At 42.3% G+C, this 15,569-nt stretch overlaps 1 protein-coding gene across 1 annotated transcript in view; it reads left to right on the top strand.

Moving 5' to 3' along the window:
• Nucleotides 1–15,569, top strand: part of LOC308283466 (ras-related protein Rab-26-like) — a gene marked incomplete at both ends in the record, with an annotated part of 75,026 nt that overhangs the window by 43,214 nt on the left and 16,243 nt on the right. The window contains 2 exons of the mRNA XM_080723906.1: nucleotides 799–865; nucleotides 9,312–9,364. Coding sequence (XP_080580032.1) covers nucleotides 799–865; nucleotides 9,312–9,364 — 120 coding nt within the window. The remainder of the gene's footprint in view (nucleotides 1–798; nucleotides 866–9,311; nucleotides 9,365–15,569) is intronic.

Raw genomic sequence — 15,569 nt, 5'->3', positions numbered from 1 at the left:
GTATACTACCCCGGTAACCACAAGCCTCGCGTGGCTTATTGCTTTTCTAAAACGGTCACAATATTGCAACATGAAAATCATAGACATGTACCAATTAAAACTGTTCTATTTCACTAATAATACACAACTAGCCCTTACCCGTTCAAAGATATGAGCTCTGAAATGATGTGCACCCCCCCCGCCCGCCTGCACACACACACACACACACACACTCCCCCCCCCCCCCCCCCCCCCCCCCCGTGTGTGTGTGTGTGTGTGTGTGGGTTTGTGTGTGATTGTGCATGGCCTGAACAACAGCGCCCCTCCCTTAACATGTGTGGTCACAAAAGGTACTGTAGGCTAAATAGATATAGATACACCATAAAAATGCTAATATACAGCATATGATTTGTGAAAGTGACAAACGGGCTTCACAGTTATGTCAGGTGTGTTCATATGCTATTGGTGATGCGATTTCAGATCAATTGCTCCAGCCACTGAGGAGAAACGCTGTGACAGACACTCACTCACTCACTCAGACACTCACTCAGACAGACATTCGCTAAATTATATGTTAGATAAGGTCTGCTCTGCAAGAAAGTATTTCCCGGCTAGGCTGCAGAAACAACACAGTCAGGTGCAGATAATTGGTGCACTGTGGAACACTGGAAAGAAATAACGCACCTGGGTTTGATATAAACTGATTCAAGGTGTGGGTTATAGTCTCATATACCACAGCAACCAGCCAATCAGAATCAAGGAATGGAACTAGCCGTTTTAGAATAGACAGTAATATCTTTCTTCTTGCCTTCTGTGCAGATCTGGGACACGGCTGGACAAGAGCGCTTCCGTAGTGTTACTCATGCCTACTACCGTGACGCCCATGGTGAGAGACACATGCACACACATGCTCACGTACGCACGCACGCACGCACACACGCACGCACGCACACACTGTGTACATAAAGAAGCACTGTCTTCCACATTAAAAGGCATTCCATGTCGCCCATCAAACATGCACTATGCAGATTAGCATCGTCAAGGTTGACCATCATTCATTGTATGCTTTTGTTTTTTTTGTCCCTTCGTTGCACATGTATTGGATTCAAGTGTTAACAGCTTCATAGAAGTATACGCCAACTGTTCCCTTGCATGTTCCCTGTTTGTTTCATTTTAGGCATGGATAGCCATCATTTCTGATGTGTTGAGTGGTTGCGTGAGAGGCACAGGTGACACAATGAGAGGGTATAATATACACCGCATTTGTTTTTCACCCATAAACCTACTATACTAAAATCTAGCGTGGAGGCACTTAAGTTTATACTTACTGCTCTGCAATGAAAAGAAAATTGCTATGCTGATCGTAAGTCACCGTTTTAATGTCTAGGGGTGTTATCAGTTATGCTTCCACAAGGACTGGCCCTCATGGAGACCTGGCCTGAACTCATCTTGTCTAGAGTTAAGGTCAACACACCTATAAATCCTGAATCACTCATAACGGTGGGAAAGGTGTGTGTGTGTGTGTGTGTGTGTGTGTGTGTGTGTGTGTGTGTGTGTGTGTGTGTGTGTGTGTGTGTGTGTGTGTTTGTGTTTGTGTTGGGGGTAGAATGAGAAATGCGTGGTCAGTATTACCTATTACTCCCTCTAGCTTGTTATTTTGATAAAGTGGTGGTTGTGTGGAGCAGTGGCTCAGCAGAAGCCTGCTGGTCTGATCCTGACCAAGACACTGATCCACTAAAGTCTCCCAATAGTGCAGGTACAGGCAACCTTGGATGGCTGCCTGTGCTTGCCAGACATGCGCGCAGACCCTGCAGGTGTCCCTGCAGGTGTCCCTGGAGGTGTCTGCAGGTGTTTTACGGCAGTGGGATGGCGTGCATCCTGTCAGCGTGTTGCGTTGGGTGTTGGAATTGTTGCTGCGCCATCCTGCTCCAACATGAGAGAAGCCAGCAGGGTGCTGAGGCGAGACTGCTAGGTGTCGCCACCAGTAACCCACATCACAGGGAGAGGAAGATGGAACGCTTGCGCTTTGGCAATAACAAGGTTGGGGCGTCGAAGGTGACATCTAGTTAGTAAAACCAAGCGCAGATATCGCTTTTTCAGGAAACCTGAACCCGAGTGTCTGTCTGTGCCTCTGGTGGTTGTGTTGGTGTGTGGGATGTGACTGTAGTCATTGTACTGTATGAACCTGGCATGTTTTCTTGCATGCTTGATTGTGTCTGCATCCTGATAGCGTGAGTCATGTTTTGGCTCTATATCCTGTCAACAGCAGTTATTTGGCTGAAGGAAGGATACTGAAGTTTGTTGAAACTGAAATACAGTGTGAAACGCAGTCTTAATTCCAGCAATCAAAGAACATTAAATGAAATGAATGCCCTATGCCTAGTTCATCATGCAAGAGTGTAGCAAAAGAAGTAGTGAAAATAGCATGCGACACGAGATTGTAGATCTTCTATTTTCACGATTTCAAAATGTTTTTGATATAATAACCAAAAAGGAACTGTTTTGGACATACAAGGTTTCCAACTGACAGCAGCGATACACTATATACGTATTCCTGGAGAGACACAGAGGTAAACGACTGGTGCCGGAGGCATACGTCTGCAATGCAGTTTTTGTCTTAACTGTACTGCTGCCGTTGACAGTCCTCACCGTCATTGAAAGGGTTAAAACCGTTGACGGTGAGGACTGTCAATCTTACTGTATTTACTGTAAAGGTATAATTACTTACAGTACATCGCTCCGCTCCCGCCCGCATCGGTAATGTCCGCGATTTGTTTACAACGCACGTCGGGCGTGCACGCGAAGTGAACGTCCTCCATAGTAAATCCATTGAGAGGCCCATAAAGAGACTTCATTTACTCCAAAAGAGACATTTTGAGCCAGAGGATAGCCTGTATAATGTAAACAAAAGACTCGGCTGGGCGCATCCATGTTTCCCTTCTGGACCCACACTGTCATGTGACTAGATGACGTAATCGTTGCCGTCAAGTGATAATCCAAAAAAACAAAAACAACCCCCTTCCGGCCCTTCAAAATAATAGCGGCAGCCTATGGAGGAAACGGCGCGGCACCAAGGCACCAAGCAAACTTCAGATTAAAAGGCAGTTATTGTGTTAAATCTTTTTTTTTTTTTATTATAAATGTTTAGTGTGAACATGGCCTCAGTCTAGTTGGAGAGGGGCACAGCTTGCACACTGGAGGGCACTTATTTATTGTAGCACCAAAGTGAATAAGAAAACAACAAGCAAAGGAGAGCACATATTGCCGCTGCCGGGTGGAAACCTTGTATATGTCCAAATTCCAAAAGTGTTACTTTTCAGAAAGTGGGGGGAAAAAAAGATCTGTGTTCCAGAGGATCGAGTGTTGTTATTATTTAGTCATAGCTCTTGTCAATACTTTTGTTTATGTTTAAAACCCACAGACATTTTCAAAAATAGCAAAAATAGCAGAACTACAAGCTCACAGTGCGTCACCAAGCTACGAGTTGTTGTGAGCGCGTCTTACAAACTAGGGCATTCATTTATGAAGGAACTTAAAAAGTTGAAATATGTACAGTAGATACTGCATATAGGTTTCTGCCTGACAGCAACTAAGTAGTCAGTAGTGGGTTAATGGAGTCACAGAAAAGGGGCCCAATGTGCAGATCCAGAATAGTTCATATTTCAAGAGAAGAGTGTTTAATGACCCTATTTAATATTCAAACTTGGTGTGTGTTTTTTTTAATTAACGCCCTACTTGATCACACTGCCGTGTCACACAAAAGTTCTAAAATGAACAGATCCACAAGCTTGCAATGTTTCTGAGCTTGTTGCTCTGCTACTTTTTGCTGCTTTTGAATTTGAATCCTAAAAAGTAACATAATATGTCAAAAGTAACATTTTGGACATACAAGGTTTCCACCCGATGACATGCTGCGCCTTTTTAGCAACTGTGGGTGTGTTGATCCTAGAACGAGGAGTGGTCTGGTTCAATCAGAGTGCACCAGACCACTTATCCATGAGTTGAATACCAAGGACTTCCGACGTAAAAAAAAGACTGTAAAAGGACATATTTGGGATGCTCCTTTTAGGCAGGGTGTTTAACTCTACTTGTACTGTACTAAATTCTTTTAATGTATACTTGTTCTGTTATCCACTTTTTGTGCTCAAACGACAGATAGATTTTTTTTCATGCACTTCATTCTTCATTAATCCTATTAATATGTATTAAAACAAAATGTTGACGCCGTCATGTGTTTCCAAAGAAAGACATGTGGTGAGCAGAGAGGGAGAGGGACAAAAACTGAGAGAAAGAGAGATGCACTTTCTTCTTCTCGTAAAAGTGGTCAGATGGGTGGTCGGGTCACAAATGCTTTTAAAATGGTCAAGTGGGCCCTGATTGGGAAAAGGTTCATGGAGAAGTTAGTCTCGCGAGGCTAGACTGTTGCCTCCGCGATTTGGGCAAATGCTCCCGGCATACAGTCTGGTGCATCGAAAGAAGAACGATGAGTACCGGTTATAGCGGAAGTGAAGCCTCCTCGTCACTTCCGTTTCCGTCTCACATCGCACACATTTATCATTATAAATAAAAATCTTATAAGCATGTTTAGCTTAATGCTTAGCAGAAATGACATTTTAAAATATATTTTCTTGAACGGTAACGCCCGTTTCCATTACTCGTCGTTCGGGAGCTGGTGTTCCAGACTATATAGCATTCAGAGATTGTGGAATAGTTGTCTGGCTACGCGAGACTATCGAGAAGTAGGTTCTGGGTTAAGTCCCAGTGGTTGCTGCTGCCTGCATCGAGCTTCACTGCACATCAGCCATGCAACAAACTGCTCATTGCCGTTGGGCAGCACTGCACTTTGATATTCATGTGCTTTACTCTATTATTGCATTTTGTAGCAGAAGAAAAGATGACGTGACCATCAACTAAAGAGCATTTTCTTTTCTTCTTTGTGGTAATTTTTCAAACGGACATGAAGATGAAACAACTATTTATGTATACTGTATCACCGAGGAGAGAGTGATGGGAAATAGAGGGAGAACATGTCCTGAGGCTAACCAGTGGAAGAGGGACTGAAACACTTAGGCACATCCCCCATTCGTCCACCCAAGGCCACTCTATCGTCACGTCGTTGTCGGGTGAAAACCTTGTATGTCCAAAACCGTTCGTTTTGCATTTTTCATTTTAAAAATGATTTAAACCAGTGAAAACAGCCGATCTACGAGCACACAACGCCTTGTACCGCGAGGCGTTGTTTGCTTGTAGATCTGCTGTTTTCACTACTTTTGTGCGACGGCTTTGTACGATGAAGCAGGGCTTTACTTTGCCAAAGAACATACAAATTTGAAACTTGGAGATACGAGGTTTCCACCTGACAACGACGAACCAACAACAAAGCATTGCAGCACAGATAACACCGCAAGCACACACAAGTTCTCTCTCTCACTTTTATCTCTGTCCCTCTCCCTCTCGTCATCTCTCTCTCTCTCTCTCTCTCTCTCTCTCTCCCTCTCCCGGCCTCAGTATCACGTGCACACTCACTTGCGCACGAATACGCTTGCTACCAGATCGTTTCATGCTCCCACTCTCTCCCACACAACACACAATGAAGAGTGATAAATTGAGCCGGTCTTTGTTATTCTGTGGACGGTGATGGACCCTCTATCACTATCCACCGCTTCTCAGCGTGGGAGGGAGGAGGGACTCGCAGTGTGAAAAATACTCACATTTGTTACTTAAGTAAAAGTATCAATGCTGCAATGTACAGTAGAAATACTCTGTTACAAAGTAAAAGTTCAGAATTAAAAATCTACTTGAGTAAAATCCTGTTTCAAGTTTTCAAATGTAGACAAACCTTTTGAAAATAGCAGATTTACAAGCTACATCGCAACACATTGTGAGCTTGTAGATCTGCTATTTTCTATGGGCTGAAATGCCGTGACCATATCGTCGTTGTCGGGTGGAAACCTTGTATCTCCAAAAACCGTTCGTTTTGTATTTATCATTTTAAAAATGATTTAAACTAGTGAAAACAGCCGATCTACAAGCACACACCGCCTCATGCCGCGAGGCGTTGGGTCTTGTGCGACAGTCTTGGATGATGAAGCAGGGCTTTACTTTATGAAAAAAAAAACATGCAAATTTGAAACTTGGAGATACAAGGTTTCTGCCCGACAGTGGCCATATTCTACCCTCGAGTTCCACTGTTGTTGTCCCTAAGGAGTGGCATGCCTCCAGCCAGGCTTTTGGATTATGAGTCTATTAATACAGCGATTTAGAAAGACTCTCAGCTGCAGATGCACACAACAACAACTGCAGGTGATCTTTACGGATAAGAGGATGATTATCACTCCATGTGATGATTTTTCTCTTTATTCTTGCCGGATTGATTTTTGATTGAGTGTTGATTTCACACTGTGCTGTCTTAAAGGAGTAGTTCACCCCCAAAATGACTTTTTTTCTATTGATTACTCAGGCCATGGAGAGTAGAGTTCAATCATATTTTTTGGTTTTTGTCACATTCGTAAGACAAAATTTTGATTCGAGTCCGGATGGTGACCCGTTTCGAAACGGGTCACCAACCGGAATCAATGGGGGTAAATTTATTGTTATCACATTTTTGTCTTAGGAATGTGACAAAAAACAAAAAATATTATTGAACTCTACTCTCCATGGCCTGAGTAATCAATAGAAGAAAAGTCATTTTGGGGGTGAACTACTCCTTTAAGGCCACTTTTAACCGCACAGATTCGTCGACGATTCGGCGGCGGATAGCGTCGGTTGCCGAACGGGAGCTCATCGTCAGGTTTTCGGCAGCGGGTCGGGAACGTTATCGACCGAAAACTGGAAAACTGAACTTGCCGGTTTTGTTGAGTCGGTCCCTTGCCCGTCGGCAGTGAAATGAGCCAACGAGAGCGGATAAAAGACAACACACAATCCGCTGATAGCTATCTGTTTGGCATACATACTGTTTCCACACAGTCACAGGACACCCAGACAACACACTACACACAACTGAATAAAGTGGGCGCGAGTGAACTGCTTGCCTAGCGCGATGTAGTAGTTGCCCAATTGCTGCGCTCAGAAAGGTGATATCCACGTTTTATTATCGTCAACTGGGTAAGATTACCTCCTCTTTCAGCTGTGAAAAGCTGGATGTGTGCTTCAGCGTATGACGGTGCGTGTCGAGCATAGCAGACATACAAGCTCACAACGCTTCAAGTTCCGACATGTTGTGAGCTTGTAGCTCTGATATTTTCAATGCGCGACGTCACACCATCAACAACTGCACACAGCACAGCAGCGGAGGCAGAACGCTGAAGCAGCAACAAGCTGTTGTGAAAGTGATTATGATTGGTTTTAAAGGTTGTTCTACTTTATCCAAATAATAATATTAATAATAGGCTTAATAACAGCATTTTCCGACAGCGACGGCATGCAGGGACGATCAACTATGGAGTGAAAATAGCCTTTCAGACTACTGCCACCTCCTGGTTTGGAATGGTATTTCATGCGATCTCTCCGCGCTTGCGCACAATTGCATACAGTAAGTACAGTCGGCATACAGTCGGCAGACGAAGTTCTGTGCAGTTCTTTGCAGTTCTTTGCAGTTCTTTGCAGTCCTTTGCAAGTTCTTTGCAGTCCTTTGCAGACTTTTTGGTGTGGAGAGGCCTTTAAAGGGAAACTCTACTCTGCGTCTCTGTGGCTTTTTATTTTATTTTTCAAGTTACTTCAGACTTAATTGAGGTCATTGTCAATCCAGACATACTGTTCTGTATAGCCTACTTGCTCTACTCAATATAACTTAAACCTACTTTATAGTGGTTCTTAGTCAAACAGCAGTTATGCCTCGATCTGGTGAATCATGTGTAATGTTACACTGCAGTGGAATTTCACTTTTAAACAGTGTAGGACTGGGCCTGACAAATACACACATACTGTACAAAAGAAAAAGCAGCTGGTGTTTACATTTGAACACTTAGTAGTATCTTCTGTGTTCCTTAATTTGGAAAGATGATTGCTTATTCTGCTCTGTTACACTGAACGGGCCTTCTAAGAGGATACTAAGTACCAAGGTATTTCTTTTTTAATGAGCTCAGGCTGCACTGATTTGAGCAGGGCCCAATTAGGCCAAGATAGAAGACAACAGACCAGCAATTATTGGTTTTATAATTATTAATGATTAATTCTTTGTTTTATTTCCACAGGGTGGTTATGGCTTAGAATGTAGAGCAGTGGTTCTCAAAGTGCAGTCCGGGGACCCCCAGGGGTCCTTGAGGGATATAATTATGTATTGTAGAAGTATTATACTGGAGGTGATGGTAAAATACCATTAAGACGCCTAAGCGACCTCACCCTAATGGGTCGCACCATCTGTCTTGGCCATGAATCCCTTTTATTCCCATATATAGAGATCTCTGCTCTGAGTATCTGACATCACAGGATCCCTTTTATGCTCATATATAGAGATTCCTGCTCTGAGTATCTGACATCACTGTGATGTCACATGTTTTTATTGGAGATCCCTGCTCTGAGTATCTGACATCACTGTGATGTCACATGTTTTTTTGCTCATATATGGAGAACCCTGCTCTTACTCACTGTGATGTCTACAGTGATGTGTCAGGGGAACCACAGTGTCAGGTGTTACAGTAAGAGATACGGTCAAGCTGTGACGGTTTACATACAGTACTAAACTGCGACCAACGGTCGCAATAAAAGTTAGCTATAAGCAGCCATATACTTTATACCTCCGGGTCCTTGAAAATGTAAATGGTTGAGAACCACTGCAAAAAATCCCCAAAAACCACTTATGTAGAGCAGTCTGGGAATCATTTGACAGCTTTAGTTACTAGTTGTAGATATTTAGTTGTAGATATTATTATACCACTTCAGCCCTAACGGACATTTGAAAATAGACGATCTGCTATTTTCAACGTTCTGCATAATGAGTACTTTCTATTTTTGGAATTTGGCATTTGGCAAAAAAAGAAAAAAGAAGAAGAAAGCCACTATAGGCCTACTGTACAGTTAGATACAGACCCATTTACCAAAACAGTTCTCGAATTAATTTGGGGAGCAATTAATGAGAGCTGATAACTGACATCTCTTCACGACAGACAATGGGAGTAAATCACATGGGTTTTCAAGAAAATCCCAGTCTCCTGCACAGAAAGCCAACATCTTAAGCTCTTGACTAAAGGTTGTTCCTTGTAGACTGGGAGGGATATTAAGCTTTTACTGTAGCTCATCAGGCAGAGCCCATAGCCGAGCCACTTCTGTTACATATGGTAAAATAATGCTATTCTCAATCTCTTTGTTTTTTCCCTCATCTCTTCTTTTCTTAGCTCTACTGCTGCTATATGATGTCACCAACAAAACATCTTTTGACAACATCCAGGTAGGATCATTGTCAATAATCACCACAAATACAAAACGCTTTCTTGCTGGGTGAAATTGTGTGTCAAAGCTGCAGTCCGTACTTTTCATGTTGTACCCATGGGTGTCAAACCAGTTTACCCCGTGTGAGTGCTGAATGTTTTTTTTTTATTTTTTTATTCCCACCACATTTTAGAGCACGAGTCTTCAACAGGCGGTCCAGGACCCTTGGGGGTCCTCAGAGTTACTACAGGGGGTCCTCCAAATCTTTGATATAATGTTTTTTTTTTCTCTTTTTTTATATTGAACCCTATAGTGTCTATATTCTGAGTAGCCAAAAATAGCAGATCTACAGAGCTTGTAGATCGTCTATTTTCGGCAACGAGCTTTGGTGTAGAGGGGAAAAAGAGCAGACTAAGTACAAGAGTGAAAGGTCAAGTTTATTACATCTTGACGGTTCAAGTGGTTAAATATCTGAAAACACAAATTGACATGAATCCAAAATACACTGACTATTGTGCTGTCAAACAATGACACTACAGTATATGGAATCTATGATAAGGTTGTGGGGGTTCCTGCTTCATCTCTCTCTCAACTAAGGGGTCCTTGGCCTGAAAACGTTGAAGACCCCTGTTTTAGAAGAATAATTATTTCCATGTGACTTCCTGGTCAACCAGCACTAGTACCTGACTAGACCAACTCCAACCACCTTAGTTGTATTTGAAACTTGGAGATAAAAGGTTTCTTCCTGACAGTGACGTTTAGTTCTTTTGGATTTGACATAGGCTTACATACAGATTGGTTAAACACACAAAACACACAAAAGAAAAGTTATGGCTGTCGGGAAATTACAACTAGTGGAAATGCTACACAGTGTGTCTTCCATGCTAGATGAATACTTTATTGTGGAACGCTTCCCACTTTGTCCTGCGGTGACCCTGACCCACTCCGCTCTAGTCTAAAACACACAGAGTGATGAATATGAAGCAGCCTTCGGGGGCAGGGGGGTGAGGGCACACATAGAGGAAAAGGTCCAGAGAAAAGAGAGAGAGAGAGAGAGAGAGAGACAGCAGGGAGGGAGAGGAAAAAGCCTCGATTCATATGCTTGGTCACACAACGCTGGTGTCGCCGCGCGACGAAGCATAACGTCGTTGTTGGGTGGAAACCCTGTATTTCCAAAACCATTCGTTTTGGATTTATCATTATATATATATATATATATATATATATATATATTAAAATATATAAAACTATTTTTGTGCGACAGTCTTGTATAGTGAAGCAGGGCTTTACTTTATGAAAAAAAAACATACACATTTGAAACTTGGAGATACAAGGTTTTTGGCCGACAGCGACGACAAATTAGGCTAAAAGAGGGATAGGAGAGGAAAGAACCGCACGGCTAGTAAAACTGAATGAGCGACGACGGCGCCAGGCTTTTAACTGAGACCTTTAACCACTCGAACATCCGTATTTCGGCTATGTTCAGCCTAAAGCTTTCCCAAACTATAACAGAAAACTGAAAAGACACTGGCATAGAGCCCTGAGGGACTACTTTCAACCGCAGTTGGGTTTAATAATAAGCGGTTAACCCAGGGGCGTCAATTTGGTATGGCAGGAGTATGCAGCTGCCATACCCTAGGTCCAGGGGGAAAATAAAAGTTACTTTTAAATATAAATCCATGAATGTTTCTTTGTCTATCATTCTGTTCTGGTTATTATATTGTTAAATTACAGTAAAATAACTACAAATGCAAAATTTAACAAAATGGTCACTTTAACAAGGTATTAGAATTACAGTATATTCTTCACACTTTTATTCTCCCCATCTTGACAAAATGGTATATTCCCAGGTCAGCTGCACAGGTGCAATGCATTATTGTTAATTGTGGCACGTTTACTAACATGCCAAGTTTAGCTGCACTGGAACAACCATTCCAGGCTGCCATATCCAGCCCAAGAAACCGTAGAAACAGGGGGAAAAATAAGATGTACTTCTTAAAATAATGTATCATGCCTATGGCAACATGACTGGTGTCTTGCACGCGCGCAAAGGCACGCGTGCAAGACACCAGTCATGTTGCCATATCTTAGCTTTTTCTGAACTGACGCCACTGGGTTAACCTGGAGTGTCAGCAGTTGGCATGGCAACTCTTGTTCCTGGGGGTGGGGTTTTGACGAGCTTTTAGAGCTTGTTCCTACCGTGGCCCCGAGGGACGGACGCTTGATCCATCCATTTTAGCGGACGTCCGGTCCATTCGTCATTTTTTCCCCCTTCTCTCCTCCTCACTCTCTCTCCTCTCCAGACTCTCTCTCTCCTCTCTCTCTCTCTCTCTCTCTCTCTCTCTCTCTCTCTCGCTCTCCTCTAACTCAGTGGTTCTCAACCTGTTCAGGCCGCGACCCCCCCAAATAATCATTATTTTAACTGGGGAGCCACCCCACCCTGACGAGCACTAAGAGTTGAGGCATTACATTTTGTATACGGTTCTATTGTGAAAATAGCAGATCTACATGCTCACAATGTAGATGGTCTATTTTCACAATTTCTGCCTCTAATATTTGACAATTTGGCTAATGTTTAATTTGACATTTCAGAGGTATTAAGAAGTCCTTAAATTGTCACTTTAGAAATGTGCATGTACCCTCTCTATAGACTCAAACGTTATGTTGGTTTGTTTACTGTTGAATGAGTGCACAAAACAACAACAAAATCTGGGGAGTGGACCCCCAAATAATTTGGGGACCCCCCTGGGGGCCCCGACCCACAGGCTGAGAACCACTGCTCTAACTAATGGTGTGTGTAGGCCTCCAGGGAGAGGGGACAAAATATACAGTAGTTCAACTGGTTCTCAAAGTGGGGTCCAGGGACCCTCAGGGGTGTCATAATTATGAAACATTTGAACACAAATCTTTTGTGGAGGTCCCTGTCACAACGTATTTCCAGATGGGGGCCTGCGGCCAAATAGTATATTATGTCCTTATGATGACGTTTGAGAACCACTGAGTATAGGGTTTCCCCAAACCTTTACAAGTTTACATGCCATTTTTTTTCTTTTCTTTTTTTACCCCTCTGTCTACAGATTGGCCCCCATGCTTTTGAGCCATCTTCGTGGAGACAGGTTCCCACGGTCATGACATTCCTGGAAATATTTTAAAATTAGAAAACTATTTTTCCAGTACTGGAAAAGTTTTGGAATTGATCAAGGGTCCTGGAAGGTCCTGGAAAAAATAGCAAAGCATTGTCTTTGGTTATTGATTTTGTTAATACCTCTGAAATGACATATTAAACATTGGCCAAATTGTCTCATATTAGAGGCAGAAAATCAGAAATTGTGAAAATAGCCGATCTACATGCCCACAACGTTGCGAGGCGTTGTGGGCATGTAGATCGGCTATTTTCACAATAGAACCGTGTTATACAAAATTCCTCTACTCTTAGTGCTCGTCAGGGTGCCGGGGTCCCCAGTTAAAATATGATTATTTGCGCATATAGGAGTAAGCGACTCGTTATTGAGCTGAATTATTGTTATATAGTCCTGGAAATCGGGTTAAATATTCTGGAAAAGTCTTGGAAAAGTTTTGGAAATTAATTGGTAAAGATGTGTGGGAACCCTGTGGAGTGCCGCTCCCTTTCAGATGTGGGTCAGATTAGATGGAAGAAAGAACGCAGCCGACAGGGGGAAGGCTTTTGCTAAAGCTAATCCATGTGTGGCCGCAGGATGATTAATATCCGCTCATAATACACTCTGACAGCACCGACACTGGTTCCAGAGTAGAGGATATGACAGAAGTGGATAAGAATTACCTGGCCACTCATGAAAAGGAAACCATTCATTAGAGCCAGTTTAACGTTTAACTGTGTATGACATCCCATCTCTTGCATGGGATAATAGTCGTAGACTTTCTACCCAACCCATTTGACCCGCTGCTTTGTGCACAGTGGACTTGGCTTCATCATTATGCTTTGATCTTCCGGTCTTCTGCTTTACATGGCCAATATACTTTTGCTTTCTTTTAATGGCGTGGTCCCTATAGGGCAGGGGTTTTCAAAGTGGGTGACGGGGCACCCTGGGGTGACGTCCAGGGGTGCCACGAGATCATTTGATAATATTTGGAATTTATTTGGACACTTGAAAATATATTTAGTATCATTTTAAACTTGAAGTACAAAGTTATTTTCAGTCATTTCTAACCAAAATGGCTATTATCTCAACATTTTCCTCGCAACATAATCACTAAAATATCATTACTGTCAGGCGGAAACCTCTGTCGCACAAAACTAGTGAAAACATTAAAAAGCACACAACGCCTCGCGATGCGAGGCGTTGTGTGCTTGTAGATCTGCTGTTTTCACTAGTTTAGTACATTTTATAGATGATAAATACAAAACGAACGGTTTTGGTTTTGGTTTCCACCCGACAGCAACGATATGCTGTAAATATAAGGAGCTGGGAGTGAACATTATAATGTAGGGGTGCCTCGGATTAAAAGAATATTCATGGGGTGCCCTGAGACAAAAACGTTTGGGAACCCCTGCTATAGGGGGGCAAGCTGCCTAGAAGAGGGTTTGCGTGTCTGTCTGTCTATCTGTCTGTCTGTCTGTCCGTCCGTCCTCCCACATACGTTTGTCTGTCTGCCACGTATTTAGGCAAGAGACAGAAATCCACAGGAAAGCTTTTACTGTTATCAGACTCTGTCTGGTTTTATTTGTATTTATTTTTATTGGCAATTTATTGGATTTACATAATAGTTATTGGGTGTCAAAACTGATTTTACTGCTTTGCTTATGTTTTGGCTAATCGAGAATGCAGAACATGTCCCCGGCACATAAATTGAATCCCAGTCATTTGTAACCATTTGAGGAGTTCTGTCAGTGCAGAAACCTGGTGAGTGGTGTAAGTAGAGACACGAGCACAGGATTCAAATGGAGATGTAAATGTGCAGAGAGCATGAAATGCAGCAATTAATGGAGATGAAGTGACAAGGAATGGAAATGTAAGGAGACTAATCCATTATATCTAGTCTGTCTGTCATATGTCCAAACTGCTACTTTTCACAATTCAAATTCAAAAATAGCAAAAGTAGCAGCTCTACAAGCTCTAAACGCATTTAGAGCTTGCAAATCTGCTACTTTTGATACTTTTGTGTGACACTATAGTATGATGAAGTAGACAGCGATATCAGATATACCAGCAAGCCAAAGCTTTGCATTAACTGTCTTAACAAATCCTTTGTCCATACCATTGAGAGTGGCGGTGAGCATGCATTTCTGTGCACTTGGAAACTGTTTGCCCTGAAAGCTACAATAGAAATGTAAATCAATAGGAAGAGATCTGTGTCCCCTCCCACCCACTCACACAATGTTGTAAGCCCTTTTTATACCCTGCCACTCATTGTCATTTCATGAATAAAGAACATGTCAGTCACATGGCACTCACGACAGTAAAATAGACAGTTAAGAGCTGTGGCAGAGCGTGAAATGGCAGCTTTTAAAAGCATCTACAGTGTATATCCCCACACATGCTCTCTCACTCACACATACACATACCGTACGCACACTCGCACGCACGCCACGCACACACACCCATCAGAGCAGAGGCGTCATTTCAGAAAAAAGGGACCACTTAAACGGGTGAGAAATAGGCGATGTACAAGCTCACAACGCGTCGAGATGCGATGCGTTTTGAGCTTGTAGATCTGCCATTTTAACCCATTAAAACTACAGTAGATGTTTGTGTTGGCAATAGCAGATGATCACTTTGTGCTGCGCTGAGAGCAACATTTCAATATCAATACCTCAGTGAAGAAACACTGTTACAAGGAAAGATCCAGAATTCAACATTTACTTGAGTAGAAGTACAAAAGTATTGGTATCAAAATGGTACAAAAGAGTCCCATTTCATAGGTTTTCAAATGTATAATTTGTATTAAAATATTTTAGCAGATGTACAAGCTCACAATGCCTAGCATTGTGACGCATTGTAGAGCCGTTTGAAAATCTGATATTTTCAAATGGCCAATATTGGGCTGAAGTGGTTAGTGTATGTTTTGTAATGATAATCAAAATCTACAAAGTAACTAGTAACTAAAGTTTTTTTTAAATAATTGCAGTCAAGTTAAAGAATATTATTTCCCTGTGAGATGTAGTGGGGTAGAAGTACAAGTACAGAAAAATGGAAATACTGAAGTAAAGTAAAAATGTCTGTCAAAATTGTACTTAAGTATAT

The sequence above is a fragment of the Nannobrachium achirus genome, assembly GCF_963921795.1.
Source record: "Nannobrachium achirus genome assembly, chromosome: 4".
Taxonomy (NCBI): Eukaryota; Metazoa; Chordata; class Actinopteri; order Myctophiformes; family Myctophidae; genus Nannobrachium; species Nannobrachium achirus.
Note: the sequence above shows the minus strand (reverse complement) of the source record. Positions and strands in the feature narration are given on the sequence as shown.